Source organism: Nilaparvata lugens, chromosome 1, assembly GCF_014356525.2.
Source record: "Nilaparvata lugens isolate BPH chromosome 1, ASM1435652v1, whole genome shotgun sequence".
NCBI classification, from domain to species: domain Eukaryota; kingdom Metazoa; phylum Arthropoda; class Insecta; order Hemiptera; family Delphacidae; genus Nilaparvata; species Nilaparvata lugens.
In genome coordinates this window covers 77019974-77037048 of record NC_052504.1, presented here as the reverse complement: position 1 = coordinate 77037048, position 17075 = coordinate 77019974, and the positions used below count along the sequence as shown (strand labels likewise).

Below are 17075 nucleotides of genomic sequence, written 5' to 3'. Positions count from 1 at the left end.
TATTAACTCATTCAATAATAGTTAAATCTATTACTTCATCTAAATTATAAATAAATCTATGCATTTTCTATTGACGATCTTTGAAATCTATGAAATATATGAAATCTATTTCATATTTCAGAGACGATCAACAAAAATAACATAAAAGGGATTGCCTAACAACTTTTTTTCAAAATAATTATAGAGTAGAGAAAATAGTATGAAGTAGTCTATGGCATACTCAATGCCTTCAAAACTTTTTTTATACGATATAATGCGGTAAAACATTAGTTAATAGAAACAAGGAAACACTACAGTTGTAAAAAAGCTCACTTGATGACACAAATCTAGTTTTTACGTTTGATTATACAAATAATGAGTTTTAGTTCTTGAATTCAATTGAAAAATTTATTCAAATCATCGTAATAAAAGTTCAGTCGAAAGTTGTGAAGTTTTAGTAGTGTAATTAGTTTAGAAATAGCGTTTTAATTCTTGATCATTTTACTCACTTTTCAGGAATAATGCCTGTTATTTTAATACTGGGGTCTAGAGGGAAGGGTAGCGGCTCAAAGTTGGTGAAATTCATTTTGAATGTTTCCGTATCTGCTAGCAGAAATTTCAACTTGTCCATCTGAAACAGAAGTTAGTCAATAAGTTTCAAGTATCGAAAATGAAAGAAGATGAAAAATAATCTCATGGGATTAATTTCAGTTTGATTGTTACGATCAGAAAATTTCGCCGTGGACGAGTAATACTTGTTTAAACTGGAATAGAATGACGTATTTTGATTGGGGTACTTGAATGTTTAAATAATACTGTTTAAATGTTTAAATAAAGAACCAGTCATTAGTACTCTTAAAATTATTTAATTCAGACACGACTATATTATTGGAATTGAATAGAATAATATATGAATCATCCATAGTAAGTGTTATAAAAGTTGAGAGATTGGAATATATCCATACCTTTTTCTTCCTATTCCCACTTTCCCTTGCGACACTCTTCATTACATTGACTAACTTCTCTATAAAGGTCTGCTGTCGCAAAATATAATGATGGAATAACTTTCCTTCTTCACTCACTGTTTTCAATGCCTGAAAAAGAGTTTTCAAAATTTGTGATAAATTAAATTCTCACAATACAGAAATGAGATTCAGAGATTTAAAGGAAATTACGTGCTAAAGAAACAGAAAAACATACCGTAGTGTACAACTCAGTATGATTTATAAAATACGTTACAAACACTGAGGAGGTCTTGAATGAGAAAGCATTATTGAGAAAATAATACAAATTTCTACTGTAATTAATTGAATTTATGAAAAACAACCTCAAATCTTATAAGGTCGATTAACCCTCCATGTTGCTTTTCACGGCTTATAAGCCCCGCTAAAAAGTATGTAAACTCTTTCTTTGTTATTAGTAAAGCTTTTATTAGCTGAATTAACTCAGAGCTCAATGTGCTGAAATAATTAAATTCATCATTCCAAGCAAATAATCAGGATTTTTGAACCTAATTATTAATAATGCTCAATATTGATAGTTATCTGAGTCATACTTACCGTTAGAAACAATTCTTTAACTTTCAAATACATGTCATGCACATTCATGTAAGAGTCTTGTTTATTTGCGGCATCCTTATCTTCACACTCTAGGATTAAATACCTGTTGACAGGAATAACAAGTTCCAATATACTGTATTTATTTAATATACGAGACTAAAAAATCATCTTCAGGTAAGTTAGTTTGGTTTTAAACCAGTTCCAATCGAAGGGAACAGCCTATATTAGTTAATTATCCAATTTTCAATATTCTTTCATAAAAACACATAAAAGCTAGATTAGCTTCCTAGCACTAGGCTAGCTAGGTAGACATAAAGCTGGTCTAGTATCCAGTTCAAGTACTGTGCCAAAGGCTGTTTTCGCACTTGCCGATTGTCGGCCATAAGACTCCACATAAGAGGCGAACGCTTCAGATAGACTTTGAAAATGACGTCTCAGTGACGTTCAGTAGTCATCCAAAATTGTCGGCCCATTCTTCTTTCTCAATCTCAAGCATTTATATTATTGCTTGCACCGAACAATGTAGTCCGAGAAATGTAGGTCCAACATGTACTCCATAACATGGTTACGTAGCCTAACACTCTTTGGAATTTCCACACCAATAAAAACGATAATATTGGAATATATTTATGGTCGTATATCCAATCATTTATAAAATTCATTAGAAATCATAGGTACTTCATTATTAAGACATTATTATTCGTACCAATCACATTTCACATACCTAATCTCAGAATAATAAATCAATATCAAGAATATATTTAGACAATATATTTATACCTAGACAAATTTGTAAAAATCTAGATTTTGTATCGTGTTACAGATTATCAGTCAAATTGAGAATTAAATTTTTGGAGTGATAATTACCAATAGAAGTAGTTGGCCAGAGTCATGTTGTTGCATGCCCTGTGAATGATGAAACTTGCCAGGTGCATATCATTAGTGTCTATTGAAGTGCTCTGATACTGAATCGGAGTTGATCTACTGTCATGGCTTTGTTCACTACTGAAAAAGTAATTCATTAAAAACAATGTTCAAATCATTGCAGATTTCAAGGTTTGGGTTTATTTTGGATGAATAAAATCTATTCACGTTCACGTGCAACAATTGGTTCACTCCGGAGCTGAAAGAGCAGAAAAATAGGATGGACTTACTGTATTTTCTTTCTAAAACACACTTAGATTATAGATATATGTATATTAGAGAAAAAAGTTCCTATAGACTAATGATAAGAGAAGCAAAGAAAGTAGCAAACAGAAATATTATAGAAAATTCTGAAAATAAGTCAAAAATGTTGTGGAACATTGTAAATAAAAGTAAAACAAAAAGAGAGGAGTTACCGCAAATAAATATATCTCCTGATAATTCTAATAGTTTTTTTGTAAATACAGCTGAAGAAATTAAGAAAAAACTTGTTAAAAACTATAGAGTAACATCGAATAAACTATTAGAAAAGAAAAATATTCCTGAAAGTATTAAGAAGTTCCGATTTAAACCTGTAGCAGAAAATTGTATGTTGGAAGTGGTGAAGCATATGTCTACAAAGAATAGTGAGGACCACTATGGGCTGTCCAATGCTCTAATAAAGAATATTATCAATAATTGTATTCTAACCCCGTTCACATGCCTTGTAAATAAAGTCATTGCGGAAGGGAAATTTCCCACCACACTCAAAATCACTAAAGTAATGCCGGTTTTCAAGAAGGACAAACATGAGGATATTACAAACTTCAGGCACATTGCTATAGTTCCTATTTTTTCGAAAATAATAGAAATTCTGCTTGGGAAGCAATTTTGCAAATTTTTGGAGGTTTGGAGGAGAATGACTTGCTCTGTAAGACTCAGTTCGGTTTCCGAAAAAGCCTATCAACCACCCATGCTCTGATTAAATTGTTGGAGGAAATTCTGGACTGTTTTTAGGAGAAATGTTCTGCTGCTGTATCATTCTGCGACCTCAGTAGAGCCTTTGAATGTGTTTCACATGACATCCTGCTAGCAAAGTTGAAGCACTTACAGGTTGAAGAATTAGCACTGGAGTTATTCTCTAGCTATTTGCAGGGCAGAACTCAATATATGTATGTGTGGATGGTAAAAGCTCGGGTGCTTTGTCTGTTAAGTGTGGAGAACCTCAGGGCTCGGTCCTGGGTCCTTTGCTCTTTCTTATTATGATTGATGATTTGAGCATCAATGTCCCATCGAAAATAGTCTTATATGTAGATGACAACACAGTTCTCAATAGGCATTCAGGTGACACTCAGGCTGTGGCACTTTCTGAATCTAATTTGAAGGTAGTTCAAACTTGGTTGAATGCTAATGAGCAGTTTCTCAATGCAGATAAAACAACAACAATCACTTTTGGGCTTAAAAGTAGATCTGCTTCCAATAGAACAAATAATAAGGCTCATAAATTTTTGGGAATCATTGTAGACCCTACTTCAACTTGGACCCATCACATTGCCAGTCTGAAAAATAAGTTGAGCAGCAGTGTATTTGCCCTCAAACGTCTTTGTGGTGAGCTGGACCAGGATGGCATTCTTCAGGCCTATTTTGGCATTTTTCATCGCATATCCAATATGGCCTAATAGTCTGGGGTTGTGCAGCACAAGCGCATGATATATTTTTGTTGCAGAAAAAAAAGCTGTCAGAGTCATTGCCAAAGCTCCATTTCTTGAACATTGTAGAGAAATTTTCAAGGGATTGCGTATATCAACACTCTTATCATTATACATATTACAATGTTCACTGTTCTTGAAAGCTAATCCCGATAAAATGGAGTTGAGAAGTGCTACACACACACACACACATAATACACGAACAAGTCAATCTTTGAATGTAACAAGAAGCAGACTCCACAAGACAGATCAAAGCCCCACTAATGCCGCAATCAAAATTATGAATAGACTGCCCTTGGAAATAAGACAACTTGATTACAAAAGGTTTAGAAATGTGTTTAGAAATTTCTCTTAGATAAATCCCTTCTACTCCGTCAAAGAATATATGGAGAAAAAATTATATCCAAGGGATTTTGAAATGAATTAGAAATAATGTATATTTTTGAATGATGTGTGTTATTGTATATTATGAACTGTATGTAATGTATATTTGAATTTCAATCCAATGTACTACTGTGACTGTTTATTGCAGTGTTTTATTGACCGTGTGTTTTTATTGTGCTGTATTGTATTGTGTTGACTGGCCTATATGTCAAATTGTGATGTACTATTGAGGCTAATAAAGATATTCTATTCTATTCAGTTAATTGAATGTATTTCGTTGTATGAAGAATTAAAATAGTATCATATTGCAGATATTTCAATAAAGAACAACTTACATCGGATGGATTAAGAGCTTTAAATTTGATAAATGCTACATAACCTACTAGAAGATAATGGTCTCAAGTGAATTAGAGAAAAAATGAAAAAGGAAAACTAGCACTTTGTATAAATTCTTAATAGTTTCAAGAAAAACTTCTCTTACCTGTTTCCCATGAGTTTATCTGACCCAGAGTCTCTTATATCGATACTTGCTTCGGTCAATAATACAGCAGTTTGTGAAATTGAAATACTATTGAAGGCTTTATTTATGTCATCAAAGTTTTCATACTTTAAAGCTTGAACTAACTGAAGTAGATACAATAACAGGTCCTAAAACAGAAATGATTGTTCACTCAAAAATTGAAAGAGATTAGAATTCATCAATAAGTAGGCATAATTTATTAGCAACTTCAACACACAACTCGTCAAACTCTAAATGAAACTACACAATACAACTGAAAATATATCTCAACTATTTTCGGCACATCACAAGAATGTCCTTGGATTATCAGTGTAGGAGCAAAGAGTTGAAAAAAGAAAGTGAGTGTTGAAGAAAGAGAAAAAATTCACAACTCCAACAATGTAGGTGAAATATTCGCTACACACTTACATATTATTGTACATGGTACAATATGAGTAAATAGTAGGCTTATAGGAAAATTTTGTGAGTATTATTGCACGCATGGTTGGCAGTGCCTCACTTCATTTCTCTGTATTTTTCATATAGAATTGAATTTATTCAATTCATGTAGATAATCATTAAAATTCCTTCTAAACCCTAGTGTTTTGTATAGTTTTTTCAATACTTCAAGTGTTTTTGCTAGATTACGAATTTTACTCAAGAAGCATTTAATACCTTCAGTCAGGTTAAAAATATTTGGCTTCCAACCTTATGGATTAAAAAACTTGCAAATCTAATGAGACTAATGAAACATTTATATTGGACCAATTTATAAGCCAAATCAAAGTTTAGCGGTCCATTTTGCATTTTTTGTGTTCTTTGAAAATATTTTAATTAGCCAAAAATTAAAAATAAACTCAAATTTAGTGTTTTCTGTAGCCTATAACATATATACTTATTATATAAAGTATATACGTCTGCAGTTGGGTTCAACATTAAGTAAGTCAACATTCGTTTCCAAACACGAATTAATTAAGATATTTCAATTAAATAAATATTTGAATGAATGCTGTTTTCATGCTCAGAAAAAATTGAAAATTATTAAGTTTTCGTAAGAGCGACTTAGTTTACGAGTGATTTTGAAAAAGCAGTGGTTTTTCTTTTGAAGTGGAGGGAGTGCCTCAAATCTGCGAGATCTCAAATTGTCGAGTGTATGAGCTCGACCATAACCTAAAAGATTCTATTCAATTGGGGTTTAAACGTAAAATAAAAGTTCATAGAGGTTAGATTTTGCCTTTTAAATGATAATATGTTAATATTATTTGAAATGTTTTGATAATTTTAGATAATAAACACAAATAATGAAAAGTTGAAATACTCGCACTTTTGAGGTACCGCACATATAATTAACACCCGACAGCATACCTCATCAGGAGCCTGCTGCAGACGAGAGATCGCATAACGACGAACCGTGGCATGAGTGAAAGCGGGACTGAGCAATTCCAGAGAATCCTCTACATCCATCGGAGCCCATTTCTCCATCATATCGACGGCTTGTTGGGCCTCGCCGCTCAAATTCCAATTCACACACTTCAAGAACTTGATAAGCGCCTGCAAAGTAGGTCCCTTGTTTTTGAAATGTGAAGCATCAGGTATTTGGAAAGGGTGGGTATTGAACAATATTAGAAAACATATAACAAACATTTATTTTTTGATGACTCAGTCGTCTAATGTTTTATTACTTCTGTTGTTGTCAAAAAATTGTTAAAATCGATTAATTAAAACCTAGCAGCTTGTAACGATAAGTTGAATTGTTAAACAAATATCTAAAAAGTTTGCATTGAGAACCAATGAAGAGTTGTAGGACATGTTTGTTCAAGGAGCTGATTTTGATGTAAATGTGAAGGAGGGTTTTTTGATAGAGATAGAACAGGAAGTTTCTACATAGAGCATTATACAAAATAACTTGAATTCTTGTAGCTTACCGTTTTCATTATATAGGTTTAGTTTGCAGCTAGAAAGCATTAAAAATAGTTGTATAGAACCGATTACCGCCTAGAAAAGGTGATTTGACAAATAGACAAAACAGTAAACTTTTAACAATAACAAAAAAGTAAATTAAAGTGAGTAGATGATAAAGTGAGTAACATCAAGTGTTATAAGTTGCATAACATGAGTATTTTATAAAACGATAGCAAGATGAAGGATAAAATTGGAGTGTTGTGTGCAGGAATAACGACTGATTTTACCTTTTTCTGATTGCTGAGGTAGAACCTGAATTTCCAAACCAAATCCTGTTCTTCAGTTGTGAGCGGCTTGGTTGGAGGGTAGGCCACAATGGTGTTCAGCACATCCCTCACCGTTGCATTCGGCTTCGCATCTTTATCTGAATCGCCGCTTCGCAGACTACGCGCGAGTTTGTGATTTTTATCCTCTACTAGATTATCCTGATTATTTCAAACAAAAATTAAAACATATTAAGATATATTTGTAGAATAACATCATAGTACCCTTTTTGAGAAAGTTTTAATATAAAATAACAAATTAAAACAACTAGTTTCGATGTTCACATCATTTTCAAGTTAAACAATTTTTATGAATAAATTTATTCTTAAACTTGAAATAATATTTTGTGCGAAATAAACTAATTTTTGAATTTGAAAATTTGAAATTTTACAAATAAGAAATTGAGTAGCCCTGAATATATACATTTTAAGAAACTAAGATATATTTTTTTTTCAAAGATACAACAGATAGATAACACATAGAGATCAGTCAACAAGCTAGAAAGAACACAGATAAATATTATTTTGCTGAATAAAATACTTGTAATATGTAAAGTCGAGTCCTAAGGATTTTCTGAGAGCATTTGCCGTATTGTCTTCTATCGAATGGATAAATGGTTATCCATTTTTGGAAAAAATAATGTAGAAGCTCAACCTTTAAATAGACTCCAATTGATAAAAGTCGGTATAAAATGAATTTCCAGTGGCTGCTTCGTCTGTTTATTGGTTGTTGCATTATCATTAAAAAAAATAATTGAAGTGAGAGAATTTTTTTTAATAATTTTATTAAGAGCTATTATAAATTTCAATTGAAGTTATCAAGTTATTAGCATATTCCACTAATTCGAATCTAAATGGCTGATAAAAAAGATCAATTTGATTGACGGCATAACATTTTGCGCGTTGATTTACAAATCACAACTGACATAGAAGGATAGAAATTCTAAAAGTATAATCAACACATAGGCATAGAGTCTGCAAATAAGTGAATGAAAAATTTAAGGTTTTTGGTTATTCACCAGTATTTATTCTATGCAACCGAATTCCAAGTCTGAAAATAGTAAATGCAAAATAATTCACTCACTAACATCGCCGTTATTTCTACAACAATGAGGAACGCATATCTCGTAACTGACATTTTTATTGCAAATTTCGTATTCTTTCCGCTGTTGAATGCTCAAAATTTTCCTTTTTTGCCATTTTTTGCACACAGTTTCCGCCAAAAGCGCTTTCAAAATCTCCTCTACTTACGTGCTTACTGCAAATAGGCTATATCAGCCAAATAAATCAAACTAGACAACTCACAAACATTGCAAATCTTATTTATGTGGCCTACCTGTAAAACTTCTGGATCCGGGATTGTTACAATATCAGCTTGAGACCTAACCGGATAGGCTTCATCTCCATCTTGTTCATAGCATACTACAGAGTGCTGCAAATAAAAAACATATTTTTAAGATAAAAACAAACATCGTTAACAGAAATAAATTATAATATTGTGTTCATAATATTATAAAATCCTGTAGTTGGCGCAAGAACATCCTTAGTAAATTTAACGTGGAACAGCTTCTACCACGTTATTATTTCAATTGTTTCTAATAAAAACATTGAATCTTTTATTACCTGGACATTTGAGAAGTTTAGCATACTGTCTTGTTAAACGTTTTTGAAACTTTGTAATAGAATTTTCATTAAATTTACTCACTCATTTTACTCTAAAAAATTTACTGAACATGTTGATGTTTCAGACTTCAAAGGAACAAAACTACAGATTAATGTAGACTATTTGAGTGACTTTTAAACTCAACTCAACGAATCAATAAATCAAATCAAAATAAGAATCCAACTAATAGTTCGTTCTATATTATTAGTGATCGACTTCACTAAATCATATAATTTTTTATCTCAATTTATCACATCGCATCTCGAAATATCAACATCGAAAAATACCAGAGATTGAAATAGAAAAAATATCTAAATAACCTTAATAAACGTTATTTTCACGTCCATGAAAGTATAATTCTAAAACTCGTTGACTATAACAATAATGCACTGTGCAATGCACAAGAGAAAATAGAAACAATTTGAAACAATAAATTATATGGAACTGTAATCCGCACAACTGATTAAATGGATGACAACCTCAAAACTATAATTTTTCTCATTAGGATGCGATGCTGCAGATATAGTGTTCTATTAATGGTTATTACATTATTTGTAGTTGAGATAGATATTTGATAAATTTCTATGCTGCCTTCAATACATTAGTAAGACATTATTGTATTTACAGAAATATGGATCATGAGGTTGTGCATTTTACTTTTAATACACTCAACTACAAAGCGATAAACAAAATGCTGATGACGGGATGAATTCGACAGTTGTTTTACATGACATGGAAAGAGCCATATTAGTTCTCAGATGGTGTGAAATGCAGTATTGATAGATGTAATCCAGTTTATCTAAACAATTCTATGAATTGTTTTTCTGTAATTCAGCTGAGAAATTAGTTTTATTTGATTACTGCTTTGATAGTTATCTTTGCCTTGAATTATTGCCAGTTGAATTATTGATGTTTAATAAACCGTTTCTTATCCGAATTGTTGATTATGACTACCTCTACGGTTGATTAACAAAAATATACTCGTATTCTAGAGCTTCCTTGATATTAAATTGAATATGACAAATTAATGATGATGGTTTAAACATAAATTATTATTATTTATAAAGTGAAAATAAAAACTGTTTTCTTACCAAAATGCCTTTCATAATGACCTGAGGAAACTCAACCATCAAGTAGAGATAGTTCGATGTTCTCTTCTCCAACTCATAAATGACTTCAATTTCCCGAAATGTCAACCTGTCTAACCAGTCGATTCTCGGCATTTGCCCGTTTCTGTGCTTCTTTGTAAGCTGCAAATCAAAGTTGATACATTAAATTAGCTTTGCACTAAAGTTGAAAGTTTTCTGACAATTGATAAGCATAAATCGATAACTCAAGTTCTCAAATCAACAAATTAAGTTTCGACAGAAGCACAATTTTCTGTCCAAGTCCATTTACTGATCATAATTGATTGCTGTTTTTAGATTATTCTCCTTATCACATTTTCACCATGGATATATTCAACAAGAACACAGTTGAATGCTCCTCTATTTATCAGTAAAATGAAATATTAATTGAAATAACTAAAAAATGCAAAGAGAAAACGTTATTGTTAACTGCTCAAACTAAATTTCTAAATAGATGAACGCTCCCATTCTAGGAATAGATAATTTGTGAAATCTACAATTTATTGATATTTGTACATTTGCACACGTAATTTATTCATATGTTTCACATAGATTGATTGAGTACTTTATTAGATTACAATATATACTGGCTTATACACTTATAATTATATACAATAGGTCACAAAACAACGAAGTTTTAGAAATATTACATAACTTAATATAAACTAAGAAAATAATTGATAAACTGGATATGTTATGAGAAAAGCAATTTAGAATAACTATAAATAACATTGCTATGCATCTACATAAATTGGCGGAGCTTTGGACATATCAATGTCCATTTTTAGGAAAGAATATTCAAAGTATCCTTCCCAGTAACTCTCTACGAGATAAACTTGATTGGAACTATTCAACTTCTGTATGGTGATTTTGAAAATATCAGAGATCGATTAATAGAAAAAGTCTCACTTTAGAAAGATGTTGCATTCGATTTTTGCCCTCATCTCTATGCTTTCCAGGAGTCTTGGTATTGGGACTGCCGTCAGCCACTTGATTTCGCCAAACCTGAAGATCCATCATGCCCTGTAACCAAATGCTTACTTGTTACAGCTATTTTCATATGAGAGGTTTTCACATTTCATTCTTCTAGACCGCAGACCGCAGTGTACGTCATAAATCATCAACCAGTAGATAATCTAATGTAGTTTTACTGTACTGACGATTTTTCCGTTAAACAGTCTTCCGTTGTTTTTGACATCATTAAATAGTCTCTACTGAAGCTGAAAACTCTTTAAATTGATTTATATCAATTCAATACACTTTGATAAGTGAAAAATTTGAATCATAACACAATAAATAGTTCGAATGAATGCAATAGTAATACATATCACCATAATAAGTGGTTCAATATTTTCTTCTAACTGCTTGACTTTCATCAAATATTTATTCTGACTTCTAAGGTTGCAATTGACAATGAATATAGTTCTTGGCATTGAAAACGGAATCTTTGTATAAATGGTAATAGTTACAAGACATGTACTATCTATCGGAATTATGAAAAAGGAAAGTTCAGGACTTGTTACTGTATTGATGCTATACAATAAATACTATGGAAAATATTTTAGTTGAAAAACACTTATTTTTTTGAATTCCACTTTTATTTATTTGATAACTGTTGTATAAATTAGGATTGGAACCGTTTTGGGCATAAGTTAGCCTGTGGAAATTTTCTGTAAGTTGTATAGTTCTGAATGATTGAATTAAATAAATAAATAACAGGGTTTCAGTTTCGTGTTGATACCAACACATCATCAGCTGTAGGCCTACTGGAATATTTGGAAATATTTCAATTAATAGTAGGTTTTCTGCACTTCTATATTGGAGAATTTATATTTACTTTCCACATTGAATTGAATTTAATTTATAAATACAGGTCATGTAATTTTATTTCAGATAATGCGATATGTTATCTTGTACTGACCTGTCTGAAAACACCATGCTTGCCAAACAATGATATTGTTGTTCCCCCAACAGGTTTCATATTTGACGGGCCGATGCAGTCGTATATCGTTAGACAGAGAAGAGCATTTCGAGGAAGATCACTAAACATTAATGGCAATGTCACCCATTCACTCCAACTGTTAAACAATTTCAAATAGGATGAATTCAAAGAGAGTCATAACATTGTAATGAAACATTTCCTCTGTTTTAATACGAGGGTCATTTTTTTCAACCTCAGATTGGCCATAAACAGAAGACGAATGTATATAAAATAATAATTCTTTCACTGAAAGTTACTTACACTTATGATTATTCTTCAACATAATTGCCGTGAAGGTTGAGGCATTTTTCATACCAGTGACCAGCCTACCAAAACATCCTCTTCATAAAATGCTACCACCAAATGAGTTCAAGTGGGCTATGACGTTATTTTGGAGCTCTTCGTTAGTAGGCAAGCTCTGCCCTCATGTCATGTCTTGAGTTTGGAGAAAAAGAATTAACTAGTGGCCAAGTCAGGTTAGTATTTGCTGAGAGCAGCTTATAAATTACCAGTAAGACTCCTGGGATCTGTTTTTGATTCAAAGTTAACATGGGCAGGCCAAATCGTTGGATTTTGCATGATGCTGGCACAGGCAGTCTACTTACTGCGTAGACTCAGAGCCCTCCTCAGCAAAAATGATTTGGTGACGGTGTACTTCACCCTTTTCCATTTCCATCTTTTGTATGGATTGCTGCTGTGTGGGTGCCTGCGGCGAGTTGCAGGAGTGTGCTGATGCACCAGAAGAAAGCACTTCGAGTGGGGTATCATGAGTACTGTAGGCCAATCTTTGTTGAGCTGGGCATCCTTACGGTCTTCAACCAGTATATACTGTCCAGTTTGCTGCATGTCAAGAACACCAAGGACATTCATATGATGAGAGCTGATCTCCATGCACATATCACAAGGAGGAGACTTGAAATTGAAATAACACGCTGCAGAACCAACAAGAGCCACAATTGACTCTTTCCCTATCTTTGCACTGCGCCTGAGTACAACGACCTACCTGTCAGTGTGACAACCTGCAGGGCTTATTGCTTTTAGAAAACAAGTTGAGATCTGGCTGAAGAGGAATCCATTCTACTCAGTGAAAGAATATTTTGATGCGCACAAGGACAGTAAAGTTTATCCTGCCATTTTGCTTTTTTTGACGCCATCTATCCTGTAAACTGGTCATGGATGTAGAAGGAGGAATTGAGGTATGATGAGTGATAGAAATTATCGCATTTGATTTGCTGGGGAAGCCGCTTGGTTGCACCAGCACTGTGAGGCCGAGTTGACATGGATCACAACGATTCCGGACGTCATTTCAACTGACGTCGTTAATTTTCCGAAACCATTCACGCATTCATAAAGCTTCCTGGGTGAACTTGGATAGTTCTACGTAAGATTTATGCTTGAAAAACGAATAACTAGCAATTGCCGGGAGGCTCAAGTGACTCGGTCATGTTTCGGGGTCTATAACTCTAGAACAATTATTGATGGTCTGGCCGCACCGATCAGAGAGCGTTTGGTGGGGATGACAAGCTGTTCAGCTCTGTGAAAATCACCCCCTACCGCTTGTCTGTGTCTTGTGATCGGATGTTGAAAACAATGACCCTCATAGTAATTAAATAGTAGTATACATTATTGATATTTTTCAAGACATTTTGAAAGGAATACAAATTTAGTAAAAATTCCGAAGAATAATAATTTATGAAGATTTAATACGAATACAGTAAAATAAAAGCTAAATAATAAATTCGCAATGCATAAACAATGCAAATGAAATGACATGGAATTCATAAACTTTTTTCAGAGATTTTTGGTCAAACATCAATTTTTAGTTTTCTGAAAATTCAAACATTGTTTTTACCATAGATCATTTTGTTGAAATTATAAAATTGAAATTTTAACAAATCTTAAATTATTGTAAAAATGTTATATTTCAGTAACTACAGTAGTTTGAAAAATAATGAATTTAAGGAGGAACAAGAATAGGCCTATGTATAAAATAAGATTATTTCTGAACGATTTAACAGCTTAGTTACTCACTTCCATCGATTAGTGAACGACTTGTAACTGGTTGAAACAGGTAACGAAATTGGACGTCCATCAGAAAAGACCTGAGTAATGACCATTAGGTCTGCTTTATTTTTTTGAGGTTGATATAAGCCGGAATGCTTGAGCATTTCATCTTCAAGCATTTTATCATACTCATATCTCCAACTGACTCCTTCCAATGTACCTCTGCAAAAAGTTTCAAAACAAATTGGATTATTGTTTTTATTAGGTTATAGTAACTCAAACCCACAATAATAACGATAGACTTATAGGCCTAGATCTTAACTACTAGATCTTAATATCAGTAGTAGAGTATCTTTTGCTCAATCTAAGGATTATGAAATAGCACAGCCAACTCATTTTAGCATTATGATTTTTTTTTGCAAATTTACAGTATAGTCTACTTGCACTAAAAATTATTGTTTCTCCATATGCAGAGTGTAGGATATTTTCCTAAAAACGTTAAATGGTTTAATAGGCCTACCTCAAGAAAGAGAGATAGGTAGATAGGGCCTACCTCTCTGAAATGTAAAGACCAGCACTGGTAATTCTTCTCAATCTACTGATATTAATGTGAAACACTGACTAACTTTTTGAAAACACGCCTATAGTTATTGTATATGAAGCATTACTCATTTCAGTAAACTTGATATGATTCAGAGTAAATTTTTGGGGAGAATATCAAAGTTTCACTAAATATTCATTTTTCAATGTGCTAAACAAAAGCTTTTAGACACATTGATCTACGTAAAACACATATCTAATTCGTATTAACACTGTAGAGTGAAAGATGTAAATTATACTAAATAATGTCATTAAATTAATGCAAATACCTATAACCTAATCATTTTTATTTAGTTTATTATGTATTAGAATCTTATATGTATCACTAACTTGAAGCTTGATAATAATAAAATTATATAGCATAAAAAGTATATGAGAATTTGATTGGTGTATTTTATTTGTAAATAAAAAACAAATATAAAACCTGAGACCAATATTATGTTTTGATTTAGCCTACAATAAGCTTAACAAAAAATAACATTGCAAACTAATAACTTACTCACATTTTTATTTGTATCTTTACGTCCAAAGATGAGCTATATACAAAGTAGAAAGTATTATCTGGGGAAGTCATTATGATTCTTAAATAATTTAATAAAGTATTACAAAGACAAAACAAATATATTTGAGGTTAAGTTATGTAGGTTATTTTTTGTATGCAACATATTGCAACAAAACATTACTCTCAAATAATTGGAGCAATGTAAAAATTAAGACACATTTAAAATCAATGAACTAGTACTCTACAACAACAAGATCAAATACAAATTTAAATAATAATTTCTCTAAAAAAATGACATAGGCCTGTATCAACCACGCACCAATATCACGCACGATTGATAAGAAAATCATCGATTTCAAGAAGTCGAGTAGTTCGATGTTTGTTGTACAGTATTTGGTATCAAGTAAATAGTCGGTGTTGATCGATAAATCTGAGGATCGAGTTGAGTGAGCGGGAGACTTGAATTAACGTATTTATTAAAAACTACGATCAATTAATTATATTTAATTGATTAACGGTAGGTCTAGATAAATGATTGTTAATTAAAATGTCAACAGTACCATTGTGAAATAACAAACTTATTGGATTATGAACCAATAGTTCAAGTTAGTTAGTTAGTTCATTCAAGTTGAAATAATTTCAAACGATTGGAGTAATTTATTTATCTTCATGGAAGTAACCTTTAAAAACTGTAAAGTATGGAATTATGAGTACTATAGTATTGTGAGAGTGAGTCTTTCATCATATTTAATGTCATGAAAGAAGTGAACCCCCATAACTCATAGATATATTTTTGATGGTAGGTAGGTGAAAGAAAAGATTGGGTTTTCCATAGAGAAAAGATAGCTATTATATTAGTACTTGTATCAGTTGTTTCTGGTTTTGCACTTGAGTTTTTTCTGACAACTTCTGAACGAATGACAAATTATCTTGAAAAATCTAAAATATATGCATGAAAATATTGAACATGTTTACATTTTTCAGAAACCATTCTACAGATCAAGTTCGTAGCCAATTATATTGACTCAATCATTCGCCCTTTTTGAATATAACAGGTTTCTGATTCCTCGAGACTGTATAGAGGCCATAAAGTCGAGAGCTGTCGATACAACAGGATATTTTGCGAGATATGTCAAATAAATCTACTTTCCCAGCACTACAAAGGCTATATAATCATTAGTCACTGTACCCAGCACCAGTTTTCCTTAGTCACCTCCAGTGTTCCTTATTCACCTGCTCATCGCTGAAAAAAAGTTTTTCATTTATGAGCAGCTTCAGGTAGGTGAAGAGATAGTAAGGCCCCAACTATACGGGTGTCTTAGACGCGCTTAATTTATTTTGCGCGTCTTCAGAATTCATGGATTCTTATGGAGGCCGTATAGTTTACTCCATAAGGGACAATGCATCCGACTAACAAGCGAAAAAATACAGCGCATCTAAGACGTTCGCATAGTTTGTCCCCAAGTAATCTGTGGTCTCTAGGTCATGAGATTGCGCAGGATGGTCCAAAATATCATTAGTTCGTTCTCATCTCGTGGTGTGTAAATCATTAGGGCTGTGCAAAGGCTAAAAATAATATGACGAGTAGAAACGTCATATTTTTCAAAGTTTTTCGATTTGTATATAATTAAGCTATCAAAATGAAAAAGTTTTCTCATGAAAACATTTTTTTCTGATCATTACTTTTTGAGATATGAGCGCCTAAAGTTTAAATTTTTGGGACAGAACATTTCAAATTCGGTAAGAGATAAATCCATGAGATTTAGAGGATAGATTCTTCATGGTATTGTTGATCTAGTAAAACAAAAATTTTCTGAAAATATCAATTTTCAAGATAGTTATTCACTTTACTAAAAATAACTTTTAGTTGAGTTTTTTTGGTAAATTCTTTATTCTTTATTGATTGATATAATAAGTATACATCATATAAATGATAGGGA

At 32.2% G+C, this 17075-nt stretch overlaps 1 protein-coding gene across 2 annotated transcripts in view; it reads right to left on the bottom strand.

Annotated features, from left to right (window-relative positions):
* LOC111059026 (phosphatidylinositol 3-kinase catalytic subunit type 3) overlaps window positions 1–15471 on the bottom strand; it is a 33030-nt gene extending 17559 nt beyond the window's left edge. Inside the window, exons 1-13 of one of the 2 annotated variants that reach the window (XM_039443688.1) lie at window positions 15137–15471; window positions 14061–14255; window positions 11970–12126; window positions 10958–11071; window positions 10013–10171; window positions 8595–8690; window positions 7223–7420; window positions 6399–6584; window positions 5016–5182; window positions 2406–2543; window positions 1539–1641; window positions 945–1073; window positions 489–610 (exon numbers count right to left, since the gene is read on the bottom strand). In XM_039443688.1, coding sequence (XP_039299622.1) covers window positions 489–610; window positions 945–1073; window positions 1539–1641; window positions 2406–2543; window positions 5016–5182; window positions 6399–6584; window positions 7223–7420; window positions 8595–8690; window positions 10013–10171; window positions 10958–11071; window positions 11970–12126; window positions 14061–14255; window positions 15137–15207 — 1835 coding nt within the window. In that variant the 5' untranslated portion in view covers window positions 15208–15471. The remainder of the gene's footprint in view (window positions 1–488; window positions 611–944; window positions 1074–1538; window positions 1642–2405; window positions 2544–5015; window positions 5183–6398; window positions 6585–7222; window positions 7421–8594; window positions 8691–10012; window positions 10172–10957; window positions 11072–11969; window positions 12127–14060; window positions 14256–15136) is intronic. The other variant, XM_039443692.1, reaches the window with a different exon arrangement.
* Between the last annotated feature and the right edge of the window lie 1604 nt (window positions 15472–17075).